Source organism: Passer montanus, unplaced genomic scaffold, assembly GCF_014805655.1.
Source record: "Passer montanus isolate IOZ18808 unplaced genomic scaffold, ASM1480565v1 scaffold107, whole genome shotgun sequence".
NCBI classification, from domain to species: domain Eukaryota; kingdom Metazoa; phylum Chordata; class Aves; order Passeriformes; family Passeridae; genus Passer; species Passer montanus.
In genome coordinates, this window is record NW_024357281.1 from 420,809 (window position 1) to 438,193 (window position 17,385).

Below are 17,385 nucleotides of genomic sequence, written 5' to 3' on the forward strand. Positions count from 1 at the left end.
AGAAGAACCCTAGCTGCAATATGGGGAGGAATAGATTCTGAACTAGAGAAATTTATAGCAAGCTTCACACCAAAGTGAATTTTCTGAACTCAAATAATTCACAGAAATGTTTGTAACTCCTTAACTGCAGAGAAATAAACAATTATTTCAGTAAATATCTGTAAGAAGGACAAGCAAAAAATAAAATTTTTCAAGAAAAACTACGGAGATAAATGGCAAAGCCTACATGCTAAGGTAAGAATGCCTCCTGACAAGTCTTCTGCTTCTTTCAGCAGCAGAATTACTATTTACTTTTCTTTTAAAGCAATCACTTCACAAAGTGGGCCCTTCACAACACATTCATCCACTTGAAGACAGCAGATCTTTGATCACAACTTCTTTTCTATTAACACAATCATGTTTCAGAAACTTAAAGAAAACCCCCAAACAATCCTAAAACTAAACAAACACAGGAAAAGTTTTCTATAGTTTCCAGGTGGATTTCATTACTAGTACTGCATTATAAATATGAGGTCACATAACTAAGTGATTTAAAGTTGCACAAGAGGTTTTTTTTCACTCAGCCTGTAAACCACAGGAAAACCCCCTCAAATCAACCCAAGTAGGAGTATGCAGCTGCAGGTTTGTATTCATAATTGCAATCCTTAGAATTACTAATACCTCTTCGCCAGGATAAATGCCATGTCTTATTCCTGTTCTCCGGGCTTTAGCACTGCATTTGCACAAAGGTCCATCATTCATCTGTCAAAAACAAAATAGGATTCTGGTTTTACTGAAAAGTGGTTTTGGAAAAGTATGTTGGTTTTAATGCCGCGAGTGCTGACGCTTCTAAAAGCCTGTCATGCTTAGATTAAGTGGATGTTCTTAAGCCAATAAAACCAAAACCACTGCAGACTAATGCAACAGCAGCATCCGAACTCCATCACTGTTTCATAAGCACAAGATGGAAAAACATTCTCAGCAGAATTCTACCACCTTGCTATAATATACCTCTTTTCCATTGCTTATACACACAAACAGCATGCTGACTGCCTAAAATAAAATTCAGGTCCTCAACATGCATGTGTCAATATTTACATGCTGAATTATCCATATTCAAACAGTTCCACTGGGTTCTCTGATGGAAAACCCATCCTTGACTAAGCCCTCTGCCATGGAACAAGGCTATCCTCTAAAATGCAGGCCAATCAAATATTTTACTTGGTACTTTAAAGAACTGATGGGAACACTTCAAATCCATCCTGTGAATAGATCAGTAAAATAGATAAAAGAGAAAAAAAATACCCACTTGAGTATTCTGTATGGGTGCATCAAGTGCCTATACCAAAAAGGGCCACTGCAATACATCATAGAGCTGGTGTCTTTCTTTTCACTTTTATGACCAAGATCAATGCAGACTATCAGCTACTGCAACAACCTTAAGCTTCCTGCTCTTACATTATACTCATTGCAGAAATCCAACATAAGAAGCCCAGCAACAAACCAGAAAAACAAAGTTCCCAACCCCAGTTTTTAATCAAAGCTTAAATCCAAAAAGTCAAACTTCTTTTAGCCTTAGGGGAAAAAACAACCAAACAGACAATAACCAACCAAACCAATCAACCAAACAGACAGTGCAATGGAAAAACCAGCAGAACTTTCCATGCTATTACAAGCAGTCTGAAAACATAAGCAGCATCCATGGTGGGGCTAAATGTCATCATCACATATTAGATATAATGTGAAGACACCACAGGAAGCAAGAATCACTAAACCACTGTTAATGTTAGCTTTAAGCAGCGGGGATAGGGATGCAACCTCTATGTTTTGATGCTAACTTCAGTTTCTTCAGACTAGCACAATGTGCAAAGGAACATAAGAAGCAGGACACTTCCCTACTCCTTTGGAAACTTAGTCACACAATCTTAACAATGGAGTGACGTGACAGCTTGTTGTTTACACAATTTTTCTCATACTCTGAGACCCTCGAGGAAAGGACAGGTTCAAAGAAATAGAATCATGTTCATAGGCAGAAGCTTTCTCTTTTTTTGTGGCTTGTACAGCAACAAAACAGAAGAGAATTAAAAAAGCAGTCAACAGCTAATTGCACATCACTGCTCCAAAACTAAGCATCTACTGAGGCTATTTAAATAATCATTATGAATTTCTGAAAATGTCATCCTTAATTCTTAGAACTGCTCAGCACGAACAGGGCCTCTGTTATTTCAAATGCACAGGCCAAAACTGAGAGAGATGTAAAGCACCTGTAAAGCCCAAGACTTGAGAAACAATCAGATACATATTTATCTTGTCCCTAACACTGCTCACAGAAAAAAAAATGCAGAGATTGCAGAGAGCTATCATGAATTGATGGTAAAATGATGGTGAGAGATCACAAATTTACATAGGCAATGCCTTCTCTGACCAACAGAGAAACACAAACAAGCAAATCACATTTGTAAGGCAAAAGCCATTGTGGTGGCATTGAATTTGACAATCTACTTTGTGGCAACTGCCAGCACTGCTGGAGATTACCCAAATTAACAAACAAGCTTCTCAGATTGAAGGGCAGGGAAGATCCAACCCACAAATCTAGTTCCATGTCAGACGGTGTACCTGTACATGGCAGAGTGCATGGCAATCATTCCTGTTTTAATTATTGACAAAAAGCAGATAAATACCTATGAAAACTTCATAAAATGTTTTCAAATAAAATCTACACAGAAGTGTACAGCATTGACAGGCTCACCATGATTGATTCTAGCCTTTTCAAGAAAGATCAAGAGTCAGTCTTAAGAAAGTTTTTGGTAAAGAACGTTTTTCAGCAGGAAACTCATATACCAAACATTCCTGGATCTATTCCTTCTACAGCTATTCCCCTTTTTCTTCTGTTAATATTCTTCATAGAACATTACTTTGAAGTGTGCCCAAGAGCTACACAATTTTTTCTGTTAAATATCTAAACAGTTTGCTAATTTTGTTTTCCATACAAATAAAAACAGCTAGCTATGCTCAATCATTTTTTTTAACTAGAAGCATAAATATGAATCTGTAATAGAATATTCAACAGACTTTTGAATTACCACTGTGGCAATATGCATTCCAGTATCTCTTCACATTATGATTTGTTGCATGCTAAACTCATGCATCATACAAAGCGACAGAAAAATAAATTTACTGAGGTGTCACATGAAATGAGAGAATAGATTGTAAAATATTTAAGTAAGAAAGATGAAGATGATGAATTTGCAAACAAAAACTAGTCTTCTGTGCAATGTGTTCATTCAAAACAGCACTTCATGAGCTCAGCAATTACATTTAATGGGAACTAGTCTCCATGCAATTACAAAAGAACCATTAGACAAGAAATTAGAAGCATTAAATGCATATTTAAAACATTATTTATCATTATGAGCTGAGAGCTTAAGGTGAAAATTTGTAAAGGATGTAAACATATTGCCTTTTCGTGTTGTGTACCTTTATCTCAAGGCTAAAAGGACAGCATTAGCACATTGTTAGCATTCAGTTTTTATTAACATTGTCAGACATGATTCCAACAGAATAATCCCCAGGATTAATTAGCTGGACCCACACTCTTGAAATCAAAAGTGAAGTGCTTTGAAGAAGAGAGAAAAGGGAAAACAGGGGTAAAGAAAGAATTTTGAAATAGAAGTCACTCTGCATGTTTGACAACAAGGCAAAATTTTCAATTTTTTGGGAGAACAACCGTTGGACACCCAGTACTTGCCCCACACACCCTACCTGTCCTGGATCATTGTACCACAATTCCTCGTGGAGACGATCAGGGTGTGCTTTTTTACGCTTAATTTCTGCAATGACGTCAATAACATCCGAATCGGAACTGCTGGAGCAGCTGCTGTCATCTTCGGAGTCACACTCTGACTCACTGGAGCTCTCTGATTCACACAGAAGAAATAAAGATGGCTGAAAAACATTTCCACATGCTCTCTTCTCCATAGTAATGCATTCTCTATCATGAATTAATGTCTGGAGTTAATATTTAAAAAAAAACAAAAAAAAAAAACCCACAAAGACCTTGATCTCAATATCTCTAATCTCCTGTGGTACTGTGGAGTGACTTCCTTTCTTATGCACACAATTTTAGTCACTCATTTCCACAGATATCCTCAGCTCCAATCTAAATAAATGCTTTCATAGCGAAGACATTTATCTTGTAAATGTTATGCAAGTAAAGCTTATTTTATTCTTGGAATAAAATGCAATGTTTCTTCCATTTTTTAAGTTTTGACATAAGAGCAAATATATTACTATTCAAATACTGCGAAACTGTGGTTTCAAAGTACATATTTTTCTGAATATAAGACTCTCCTTAGTTGAAAGAAAAAGGAGAGAGAGAAAATGAGAAAACATCACTAGGAAAATGTTTCCTTTTTTTTTATCAAGATGTATTTTTACACAGTTCATAATTTGGCATAAGATGTTATCAATATATGTCCTTGGAACACATGGTTTACATAGGTCATCTATTCTCAGCTGAAATAGAATTTCCTCACAAAGTGTGCATGTGTATTCTTACAAATAAGTTTCAAAAGCTTTCTGATATACATCTGATTAATACTGAAGTCTATTTTCAGGTGCAAAATATGCATGGAATCTGTGAGAGTATGCCGGAGTTTCAAAAGACTAACACAGAACTTTTTGATGTAATGTATTGAAATTATACAACCATAGAATGGTTTGGGTTGGGAGGAGCCTAAAAGACTATCTAATTCCATTCCCTTTCCCATGGAGAGGGAAACCTCCCACTAGACCAGGTTGCTCAGTGCCCAATCCAGCCTGGCTTTGAACATTGCTAGGGATAGAACATCCATAACTTCTCTGGGCAACCTGTTCCAGTGCCTCACTGCTCTCACAATAAAGAATTTCTTCCATCATCAGCCTTTCATGATCTAAAAGTGCCCCTGAAGCACAGTTATCCCACTGCAACACACGATTGCTGCTTACACAAGCCAGAACAGAGACAGCCTTTACTGAAGTACAAAATAAGACAAACTACTAGACACTACATGGCTGTAGGAGAAGCTGGCACGGACACCAAGTCAGCCCAGGGGAACATTGAAGACATAGAGCCTTAGGGTTCTCCAGAAAGAGTGGGGGAAAAAATGCAGAAGTTGCCCTTGGCCCTATCACATTTTAGCCTGGAGCAGCAGGCTTTCTTCCTTAGAGATCTAAGGAATGAGGCTTTACACAGGTATGTTGAGTATAGCAGCCATGTCCTTGATTCATCCACACATGGAAAAACACCTCCTAAAAACCCTAGAGTTAACTTTGCTAGAGATTCTTGAAGGAGGTTAAATATATGCAAATTCACTCTTCAAAAAATGCAAAGAACTCCTTTACAAAAGTGAGTTCACATTTTACTTCATCTGTATTTAGTTTTTTTATTTCCTCTTCATTGCATCCTTTTATACCATCAGCATGTAACCATATAATTATGCCTGTATTTCAGCTTTGGAATTTTTGATATGTGACTTTTTAATGAGTTACTAAGATGAGACCTGAGAGTTTGAAGCAGCTCACCCAGCCAACATGAAGTAATATTTAAAAAACAAACCCAACAGAGTATCTAAATTACTGTGACATGCCTACAAATTTCTTGAACTAAAGCGAGGGACTAAAAAACACAATATGAAACACTGAAATGATAGAAGTATGAAAAGAACAATTTTCATAAAACAAACCAAGAAAAATAGCTTTCACTGACTTCTGAGGAGGCAAATTGCTATAAAAACCTCTGCCCTGCTAATTCAGCCAGTATTTCCCCAGTACTTGATGCTGCTGGATATATTTCACTGTCAGAAGATCCATACAGGTGGAACAAGATAATGCAGATAATGTATGTTATGAAAACTGATACTTTTGCAGATGTCTGAACACACTAAGCAGAGTTGCACAACCAAAATACAATACTGAAGAAAAACTCAAATGTTTGTATTTACAGCACAGAGTCTCTCACCACTACTCCTGCTTGTTCTTTAGAAATGTAAAACCAAGAGCCCCTTAAAGTCTCTCATGTGCCACTCTCTGGACTATCTGATCATGCTCAGGGTATTCCATGCCATGGAAGAAACTAGCATTTGGTACTGCTCAATACTCTCTATTTCCCCCCAGGCTTTCTGGGTAAAGAATCTAGCCCTACTTCCACCAAAAGCTACAGTAAAACTCCCATGGATATGAAATACAAAGGAGGGATTTAAAAAAAGACTTACCAACATTATTAAATACATACAACTGCCTCAACAGGTTAACTACAGATTATTCCATTTCAGAGCTTTGTCATCACTTCAACCTACCTAAATCTTCATCCAGCTTGGTTTTTGGTGGCTCCCATGGTGGCCTGGCTGCTTTGGCCTTTGCCTGTCGTTTTCCTAACTCCTCGTCAAACTTTTCATACAGATCCCGGAGCTTGCTTGTTCCTACCACAGTAGAGTCCCCCTGTTAATTAGAACACCAGCAGAACAAAAAAATTAGAACACCAACAGAAGAAAAAAAAAGACAGTGTTAAAATAGCACAAGAAGTCAACATCTACCAGCATTTCATGAAAAAAAAACCGAAAAGGTGGGAAAGACAGATCTTTCAGTGAAACATGGAAACACCTATTACATTTCTTCACCAGGTCAACTAGCAGAGCAATTATTTCATTTGCCTGTACAGCACTTCTCCAAGTTTGCAGGAATATACGGTGCTTGAGGCATCTTTGCTTACAGATTAAACACTGTATAACAGGGAAAAAATTGATCTTTCCCTCCTGGGGACAAAAAAAAAAGTACACCTTGATGTACCACTTATCTGAATGCTAACAGACAGAAGAATGCTGAATGCTAACAGACAGAGAATAGCAACAAATGAAGCCCCTAACAGGGTTAAAAGACTGAGATGATTGGGAAGAGAGAAGAATTAAATGACACAAAATGATGATCCTGCTAAAGGGTTCATATTACAAAGGACTGTCTGCAGTCATTTTAGAGTTCTCCCTGACATACCACTTGATCCATAGGGTCATTGGAATAATAGCTTTCAGAATGGGTACAGCGAACCCAGACTGGCTTAAGCAATTCCTCATCTTCCTCTTCATTTTTTTCAGATGCATTCTCTTCTGATTCTTTGTCTTTGACAGCAGTATAATTTTTCTCTTTACTGGAGCTCTGGTTCTCAGACCACCTTTCTCTGTCCTCCTCCCACCGGGTTCTCTTTCTCTCTCTGCTTGGAGACCGGCTTAGCGGGAGAAAGCAAACAAAAGCAATGCTCTTATTTGAAAATGAAAAACAGTTTGCTTGAGATCAGTAAGTCATTCTATCATACAAATTGCAGCAAAATCCAGTTACCTTTCCAGCTTTTAAAGCTTTTTTACTCTTGCACCATAAAGAGTACAAGAGCAATTTGTAGTTTTGAACTACTATAAAAATGACTTAAAATTCGATGTGCTTTTTACTTTTAAACCATATTCAATAAATAAAATAAAAAATACATGCCGTTTTAAATTAAAATTCCTACTCGCATTCTAGGTGAATTTCTTCTGATTTTATTTTAAGTTAGGAACTCATTGGTAAAAACTAAGTCACATCAGTCACAACTAGAAGTTACAATAAGAAGTTCCAGAGCACAGCCCACAAACTATTGGTATGAAAAAAGAACTTGAGTTTTATTAAAAGGCTTATATAGACCCCACACTTCTGTTACTCTAGCACATCTTTGAACAACATAAGGTGCATCACAAGAGTAATGCTTTTGAAAGAGGAGTACAGAAGCTACCTACTTTTTTTTATCTCCTCTGCCCACAAAACCAATAATGTTGCAATATTTCCAACTATCCAGCATTCAGAATATTATAAGAATATAATATAATATAATATAATATAATATAATATAATATAATATAATATAATATAATATAATATAATAATGTAAGAATATTATATTATTATATTATTATATAAGAATAATATAAGAAAAGCCTCTAAAAGATAATCTAGAGTGACTTTAAATTTTTTACAGATTAGAAGACTAAAGAGAAAGTCTTTAGGACACAGCAGTGAAACTCCCTCTCTCCAGATATTAACCCTGTTCCTAACGCTGTAAAGTGTCGAGATAACTGGCATGTATCACTAGATGATTATAAATTTAAGATTTTCTTTTTTCTAGGTTTCAGATGCATATACAAAACCTCATGTGAATGGATTCACAGAGCCTCAAATGCTCATGAGACCACACACAACCTTCCCTACCTTCCTGCTCTCTTGTAATCCTTTTTATAAGATCTGTCTGGTGATGGTGATCTTCTGCTGTCACGGTGCCGATGCCTCTCCCTCTCCCGCTCCCTTGAAAAGTTCAAAACATAAGTTAAATGAGAAATCTGGTATTTCATACATTCTACACCTGAAAGGAACACAAAAGCAGCCTAAGATCATGTTATGCAGAATGACATCCACATGCTGACTGCTAAAAACCCAGATGTTCTTAACATTGACCTTCAAGAAACTTGTAAAAGGCAGTCAAGCATCCATGTCCTCCACCTTTGTCACAAAGCCATCTCAATACTAGAGTTAATGAACACCATGCAGAGGTGACATTTATGAATTCCTCACATGACTTATTACCATTTTTCCTCTTCTGCTGTTACAAACGGCAAAGCAGAAGGGAGCTGGGGTTGTATCCCCTGGAGAAAAGGAGGCTCAGGCAAGACCTTATTGCTCTCTACAACTGCCTGAGAGGGGCGTGTAGCCAAGTGGAGCTCAGCCTCTTCTGCCAGGTAACAAATGACAGAATGAAAGGAAACAGCCTCAAGTTGCACTAGGAGAGATTTTATTTGGATAGCAGGAAAAATTTCTTCGCCCAAAGGGTTATCAAGCAATGGAACAGCTGAGCAGAAAAGTGGTGGTATCATCATCCCTGAAGGCATTTTAAAGAGATGTAGATAGGGCACTTAGGGACACAATTAAGTGTAAGAGTTAGCAGCATTAGGTTACAGGTTGGACTTTGTGATCTTAAGGGCATTTTTCAATCTAAATGATTCTATGAAATTACTGTATTTATTAGGCAGGAAAGATCACACAGGCAGCTTTTTACTCTGCTAACAGCTGGTAAGCCATTGTGCATCTGTTAAAACTTCTAGTCTGATGATACACTAGGAATTATAAACAGCTGCCTCAAGTGGCTTGGTGGGTTAACAGAATGAGTCAAAATTATTTATGAACATATATATATGTTTGTTCTCACGCTCATAATATGAAACAACGCAAATTTACAAAGCAAAATGTTCAGATAAATGATTATTGTTTATCCCCAGTCCCGTGTATCCTTATTTGTTGGTGCCTTGTTCAGGCATGGATTCAGTCTTCAGAGAGAGCCATGCCATCAAATTTGCTTGAGAGACAGATGCTGCACAAAAAAAAAAAATCAACCCCAAGTCTGGCAAACAGTTTTGAATAAAATAAGTAGATACATTACCAAGTAGATCCAGAAGCTGTCGGCCTAAAGCAGCAATTCAAAAGTGTTTGAGAAAGAAGCTACTGAAAACATGCATTTTCAAAACGTAAAACTGAAGCTTGAAATTATGCAGAAAAAAGGAGAAAACTCCACAAGCACATCAAACAGAAAAGGCCAGTGCCTTAATGCCAGTTGCATTCAGTTTTAGGAAAATCCTATTTTGAAAATTGAAGTAAACCTACTGAGTGTGTTGTTTTTTTGAATGCAGGTGTCTAAGATTCTGTAATTAAGTCTCTGCATATCTAAATCAAAGGGGCTTCATTTACACAGGATTTTTGTGCAAATTCATGTTCCACACGTAGTATGAAAAAATTCTGAGCTTTTAAAATTAAGAGTATGTGATCCAGGAACTCTGATAAATACTTAACTTTCCAGTAGCTCTTTGAATATTTTGGCAAAGCTCATTAGACACACATAGAGCTACAAACAGAACATATCTAAGACATGAGAAAGATTTAACTGATGATGGCTTGCTCTAAAACACACCACAGCAGATTACATCAGGTCAGCCTATAATTTTCAAGCTATTTGTGTCCATGAAGAAGAGGTGTGGAGGCCTACAGCTGGCCTGTAGGCCTCAAAGTATAATTATAAAATTATATGGGAAATATGTGATCTGTTACAGAATTACCTTATTTAGACAATTCGGCCAGTAAGAGCAGGCCCAGGCCGTTGGAGACTCAGGCTCCTATTGGCTGGCTGAGCAGGAAGTAACAGGCTCAGCCAATGAGGATCAACCTCATGGGCTCCCAGGGTATATAAGGGAGCAAGGTCTGAATAAAGTGAGCTGCTGCTGCATGAACTCAGGGTGTCTTGTCACTGGTCTGCCTCCGAAACTGTGACAATTGGTGGACTCTGATGTGATTGCAACAGCTGCTGCCAACAGAGCGGGGAGACAGACAGGGCAACCAGGAGGAGCTGCCCGCAGCCTTTGAGCTGCAAGGAGCGGCGTGAACAGCGCCATGGGGCAACCAGGACGAGTTGCCTGCAGCCTTCGAGCTGTGAAGAATGGCATATAGAGTTGTGATTGGTCCAGAACCCCCTCCTTTTAATTTTTCCTTTAATTCTTCCTTTAATTTTTCTTTTTTGTAAATGGAAGACACCACCAGCATGGAAGCATGGGCTTCAACACCAGAAGACCCTCTCCTGAAGGTATGGACTCCCATTTTAAAGAAAAGATTAGAAAAATACGAGGAAGGGGCTTTATTAGCCCTCATAATGTGGTGTGAGAGCCACAGACCAGATGTATCAGAAGGGGTTGCCCTAGATTTAAAAACTTGGGAGCGGGCCGGCCAACATATCCTAACAGCTGCCTGCACAAGAGATGACTCTGCCATTTATGTTGTCAAACCATGGAGACTCATAATGAACTTGATAAAAACGTTGCAGAGCGAGCAGGTAGTGAGAATGGCAGAGGGAACACAGCGGGCGCCATATGCCAAGGTGAATGGCGAAAGCAGGGCACCGCGGGAGGCGGTGGGGCAGGCAGATGCTGTGCCAGGTGTGAGAAGGAAAAGCATGGGTACAGAAGGTACAGTGCTTTGGGAGGCTTATTGGCGGAGTCATGGGGCCTCCCCAGGCAAGGGTGACCTACCTGGGGAGTGCCCTGACACCCTCTGGAACCAGGATCTGTTGGCAGATCGTGCTGTTCCTGGGGCCATCAGCGAAACCACCCCAAGCAGCCGTGCTGTGTTAAATGGGCACTCTACAGCCCCTCCGTGCCCTGCCGTGGCTGCCAAGGCCTCTGAAACAACTGGCCGCTTTCCTGCTCTGTGCTCTGCTGCCCCTTGTTCTGCCGTGCTGGCAGAAACCTCTGTAACCACCCACAACCAGCATGCATGGTCAACAGGGTGCACTGCCGCTGATGCAGAGAAACCCTGAGCGCACCAGAACCACTTCCTCCCGAGACCAACTGGACCAGCTCCAAGACCACAGCCTCCAGCCCCCCTCCACGGGGCGTGCCTGCGTTTTCTGTCCAGTCTCCAAGGGGTGGGCATGTACCTGCCCATCCCCATGACATGGAGGTGAGCCCGAGAAATGCGTCACCAGGAGTGCTCAGAGACCTCATACATGGAAGCGGTGCTGCTGTCCCAATCACTCCAATGCTGCTGGAACGTCAGTTTTCCCTAAATTATACACCAGCTAAGAACACAACATACACCAGAGAAGATGCCTCTGCCACTGCTGAGCCACGACAGCGCAGAACTCTCCCTTTCGACCCTGGCGGGTCTCCCCGTGTCAAGCCTAAAATTGCGTTCTCAGTTATCCAGAATGGTGCAGACATATTATTTAAGGATAAAAGCTGTTAGACAAAAACTAGCCAGCCAAAGGTACAAATAAAGTTCTAAAGCTTATAGGGTTATTAAGAAAACACCAAAAGTTAACCTACTCAATATGCTTGTAAAAGAAAGCCTTATGTACATTATTCTCAAACAATATTCATGATATTTACCTAGACTTTATCACTGTATATCTAACTAGACATATGTGATAACTCCAAATAATGGCCACATAACACTTAACTTTGTCACTTTCAGTTTAATGATTATTCATAATCCTTCAAGGAAAAATACAATTTGGGCCATCAATGGAACCCTGAGAATGACAACTCACTTGTAACTTTACTCAAATACTTCAAGAATCGAATATTTTAAAGACTTTACAAACACAAAGATGCATCATTTTTGCTCATGTGCCAAGATGTGGCCTGTGAAACCTAAGACATGTGATGCTTCCTTTGATAATTTTGAATTAGTCTTGTAAATAATACTTTCCGAAGCAGTCACATACCTCACTAAATACAATTCTTACAGCTATAGGGTATGTTACAACACTAATATCCCCTACACAGTACTTAGAATATACTCTTTAAACAGAAGAGGGGGAATGCCTGGTGCTGTGTATACCCTAAAACAGGTGACACTGATTTTATATATTTAAAGAAATGAAGACTAAGGATTTTATTCCTTTAAGACTATAGATAACAGAACTGAACAAATATTGTTTTTCTTGTTGTTTTTCCCGCAGTTCTGAGAATTTAAATATTTTTTGTTTATAGATTAAGCCGTTTCTTATTTTAGAGTTAAGTTGTAAATTTGTAACCATTGAGTTGTTTGTTATTCTTAGAGCTAAGTTGTAAATTTGTAACTGTTGAGCTGTTTCCAGTTGTTAGAGTTAAGTTGTAAGTTTGTAACTGTTAAGCTACAAGCCTGCAGCATGCTTTATTGATAAATTGTATCGCTAGTGGTCCCACCTGACAGCTCCCTAGAGTGAATGTTACAAATTCCAAAATATATAGGATACATCACTAACTAAAAGGAGGTCTGAGCCTGTTGAAGCTTGATTGAGTTGAAGGCCTCAATCAAGGGCTAGGTCAAGTTTTTTACACAAAGCCGTGCCTGTCATCTGCCTGCAGAGGATGACAGACACTGCTTTTGTATTTAAAAACAAAAAGGGGCAACTGTGGTGGCCTACAGCTGGCCTGTAGGCCTCAAAGTATAAATAATATATAAAATTATAAGGGAAATAATCAGTGATCAGTTACAGAATTACCTCACTTGTAAAATTTGACCAGTGAAACTGTGACTGGTCAAGATCTGAAAGAAGTGAACTGTTGCTGCATGAACTCAGTGTGTCGTGTCACTGGTCTGTCTCCAAAACTGTGACAAAGAGGAACACACATTTCATGATAAATCCCAAAAGAAGTAGTGCATGCACACTCTGACATCAGTGAAGCCTACAACTGTCCCACACTGGTTTTCACCTCAGTCCTCTCTTGAGGTTGGCTTGCTGAGGTATTCACCCTGAACACAACATGCTCCTCACTAAAACACATAACTGCAAGTACTAGCTATGGGCCCCTATCAGACTATAAACCTCACCAAGTCAGTATTCACTGCAAATACAAGACTTACTGAAAGAAAGTAACACCTGGCACCCTAACTCTGGTACCTAAATCTTGAAATTTGAAGTGCTGTGGCTTAACTGTTTGTAAGACTCAACTTTCTAAAGTCTTAGAGTGCCAACTCTATTTTCCTGCCACATGTGCGTAAATTTCTACGGTAAATATGTTGAGCACTACTCAACAATCCACTCAGTGGGATGTAAAGAAGCTCTTGTTTGAAAACTATCTCTGTGGACAAGTGCAGCTCACAACCGTGAGGCAAAGCAGTGTATCTGGAAGGTGTCTAAACAGTAACTTTTTCCATGAGAACTGACTACTGGCTACTTCCCGAGCTAGACTGACAAACAAGGGTAAGGGAAGAACATTGATGCAAACACATACCGATGATGACATCTCTCCCCTTGCAGGCAGATAATAGTTACCTGTTTCGCTCATAACTTCTGTGATGAGGTGATATCCTTCCTCTGTCATAATCCGTCCGGTGCCGACTGCTTTCCTGCCTCCTCCTGTCCGGACTGCGGCCCCGATCCCGACGATCCCCGTGGTTAGCAGAGCGATGCCTGTCGCCGTGAATGTGACCGTGCTCGCGGTGCCGGTGCTCATCGTAGTGCTTGCTCCTGTCTGGGGAGCGCCGCTCACTCTGGGACTTCTCTCCCTGGTACTGCCCCGTGTGCCGGAAGTGGCCGCTGCTGGCGCTGCTGCTGGCAGTGCCGCTCGGGAAGGAGCCGGAGCTGTGCTGGTAGCTGTTGAAGCTGGGTGGCGGGAATGACTGCTGCGAGTACCCCGCCAAGTACACGGGCTGGTAGCTGACCTGCTGTGGCATGACTGGCGGGGGGGGAGGGTGTGGTACTGTGGGGGGAGGCATCATGTAAGGAAAGGTGCTTTGTCCAGCAGGTGTTCCTGGCACGGGAGTGTTGCTAGGGTTTGGCACTGGTGGAGGGGTGGGAGGGAAACATGGAGGCACTGGGAAGCTCTGCCTCATCTGGTGGTTTGGAAATGGTGGCCTCATGGGACACTGGCTGATGGGATTTTGTGTGGAAGGGGGCACTGGAGGAGGATAGGGCACAAAGTCTGGCCTGGGAGGCATGTAACCGGTGGCTGGAGGGTTGGAGTAGGTTGTCGGAGGGGCAGTTTGCTGCTCATACTGGTACTGCACGGACGGCTGCTGTGGGTGAAGCTGCCGGAGGTTCTGAGGGCGGTAGGTCTGTGTTGAAGTTCTTGCTCCTGGTCCCCCCTGGCCACGGGGACATCCTCGCCCAGAATGGAAAGACATGGCTCACCTTTATTGAGGGAAATAAAAATCCAGAGTCACACAATTTTTGTAAGATGTCCTCAATGCATCTGCAGGAGCTATTCCTGAAGTGCTGAAAGTGCAGTTTCCTTTAACAGTAGCAGTAATGAATATCCACTTTCACTGGGAGCTTTGTGCTCCTCCTTAGTGCAGGCCATTTATGCCCCTTTTTATTCCTTCAAGCCTCTAATCCATAAAAGTACCTACTGTCTTTAAGCCAGAACCCAAGCTGGATCATGCTTTACAAGTTAGGACAATGTAATTTCAACAAATTATTGTTATGATGACAGGTCAAGGATACAAGCACCTCCACTAGTACTTCAACACTTTGATGTCAAACCTTTGGATACCCCACACCAAAGAAATCACTCATGACTGATAATAGCAGCAGTCATCCAATGTTGCATACATAACAAGGAGTTCTCTCTAGAACACAATTCTAAACTTTAGGCAGAATGACTTGACTAATACCTCATTGCATGCCACCTGGTCCAACAAATCATGTAAATTTTAAATTAAATACTAGCAATTTACACTCATTATTGAGTACCCAATGTACCAAAGGACTGAATTCAACAGACCCTCCAAAGTGTTTTAAGTGAGGTAGGTACATGTTTATGGAAAAACAGGTTACACCCCTTACAGGTTATGAAAAAAACCCCATGTAGACTGTGCCATTCCTTAATTTCCATTGAAATAAATGATTCCCAAGAAATCCCTCATCTGCCTTCTCAGCCCTATTACCCTTGAGAAACTATCACTGCTTAAAGCAGGTTTAAGTGATGCTCAAAACTAGACATATATTTAAGCCATTAATGTTTATAAATGAAAGCACTGTACTTCATTAAAGTTTAAACTGATTCTTTAATTACCATGTTAAGTTTCAAAACCTGAAAAAAGAAGAAAAAAACATTTAAGAAAATCTATGGCCGGAATGGAAGGAGAGGTGAAAAAAATGATCTAAGCACCTCCAGAAGCTAAATCCTGTGTTTCATAAGGGGAAGAGAGAAAGAAAGGGGAGACACACACACACAGACACAATTGGAAAGATCACCAGAGAAAGGAAACAAAGCCTCCCTTTCACTGAGGCTTTGCTGATGCTGAAGTACATGCACAGAATATTCTCCCACCTGCTATAGTGCAACATGGCCAGCCTGGACTGCTCAGAGCACTACTGTCAGCCACATTCTGGTGACACTGCAGGAAAAGATGCAGCACTTGCTGAGAGAGAGTAGACAGCTTCTGGTGAACTGGAGGGAGAAAGGAAAAGAAACACAGGGGCAAAGGACTGATATCAAAGAGGACCCTCCTTACACATGCAGGGCTTAGTGGAAGCCACTGGAATTGGTGGTGGTCATTCCCTCTCCAGAACAATGCGAGGGCCAATGCAAGTGAGAATCCCACTCTTTGAGAAGATAGCAGCCATGATGGTATAAAGCCACTTGCTCCTTTCAGTCAGCTTGTACCTGCTCAGTACCCTCCAATATTGCAAGGGTTCTCAAAAAAAATAAAAATAGAAATAAAAATAAGAAAATAATTTAAAAAAAGCCTGGCAATAGTCTTTTTTGTCTGGCAATAGTGCACCCTTTTGATATTTCTAATTATAATCCATCAGATGCTGACTTAATTTTACTTTGGTTTTCCTGCTGTGCTCTTACACAAGTCAGGCTTCTAACAGAAGACTGTTTTAGACTTTGCTAACAGTCACATACACATTTTATCTAAACAGGCTGTACCACAGTGCCTTGTCTTTAGGTGTGTTTCTTTCTAACATGTCGCAGCTTTCAAACAAACGGTCTTGCTTATCAGCTCTCAGATCTCCCTGATGCCAGAGCACTGCTCTTGTTCTACCACTAATTTCAGTCCTTCAGGATGCACAGAATCACAACTGGAAAAAAAGATTCATAAAGACACAAAACTATTTTACATGGTTACAAATAATTTTAAAGCTCCCTCTGCTACAAACTCAAGTCACATTCAACTTTCATTCAAAGTTAAGTAACTTCGAAAACACTTGAAAGGGCAAACTCCCCTTCCCCCGTCACCTAAAGAGGAATTGCACTGACAGGAGACAGTCCCTTCTAAAGCAGCACAGTGAATAAACTCGCCTCTCCCTGCAGATGCCGTGCTGAGAGCAACAGGGCACTGACACATGGAGAAGAGAGCACCGAGAGGTGACACCATCAATGTGTGTAAGTGTCTAAGAGAGGGTATCAAAGAGGACGGAGGCAAGCTCTTCTCGGCGGTGCCGTGCAACAGCACAAGAGTGAATGTGCAGAAACTGATGCACAGGAAGTTCCACCTGAACATGAGGAAGAACTTCTTCAACTGTGCGGATGCCCGCGCACTGAACGGATTCCACAAAGAGCTTGCGGAATCTCGCTCACCGGAGATATCCAAGAACTGTCTGGACACAATCCTGTGCCATGTGTTCTGGGAGGACCCTGCTGGAGCAGGAATACTGGACCAGATGACCCACTGTGGTCCCTTCCGACGTGACCCATCCAGTGGCCTCACCCCACCGCCGCCTCCCGCTGGCCCGGGGGCACGGAGCCGCTGAGCCGCCCCCGGCCGGGCCCCGCCAGCCCCGCGGAGCCGCCGCGCTCCCGAGCCCGGGACCCACCTGGCGCCCTCGCCGCCGCCGAGGCCAGCGCCGCCCGCAGCGCCGCGGCTCCGGAACAG

At 41.1% G+C, this 17,385-nt stretch overlaps 1 protein-coding gene across 2 annotated transcripts in view; it reads right to left on the reverse strand.

Annotated features, from left to right (window-relative positions):
- DROSHA (drosha ribonuclease III) overlaps window positions 1–17,383 on the reverse strand; it is a 75,257-nt gene extending 57,874 nt beyond the window's left edge. The window contains exons 1-8 of one of the 2 annotated variants that reach the window (XM_039721908.1): window positions 17,327–17,373; window positions 15,834–15,953; window positions 13,835–14,692; window positions 8,248–8,340; window positions 7,006–7,237; window positions 6,315–6,456; window positions 3,742–3,896; window positions 661–741 (exon numbers count right to left, since the gene is read on the reverse strand). In XM_039721908.1, the coding sequence (XP_039577842.1) occupies window positions 661–741; window positions 3,742–3,896; window positions 6,315–6,456; window positions 7,006–7,237; window positions 8,248–8,340; window positions 13,835–14,685 (1,554 nt within the window). In that variant the 5' untranslated portion in view covers window positions 14,686–14,692; window positions 15,834–15,953; window positions 17,327–17,373. Of the gene's footprint in view, window positions 1–660; window positions 742–3,741; window positions 3,897–6,314; window positions 6,457–7,005; window positions 7,238–8,247; window positions 8,341–13,834; window positions 14,693–15,833; window positions 15,954–17,326 lie in introns of both variants that reach the window. The other variant, XM_039721919.1, reaches the window with a different exon arrangement.
- Between the last annotated feature and the right edge of the window lie 2 nt (window positions 17,384–17,385).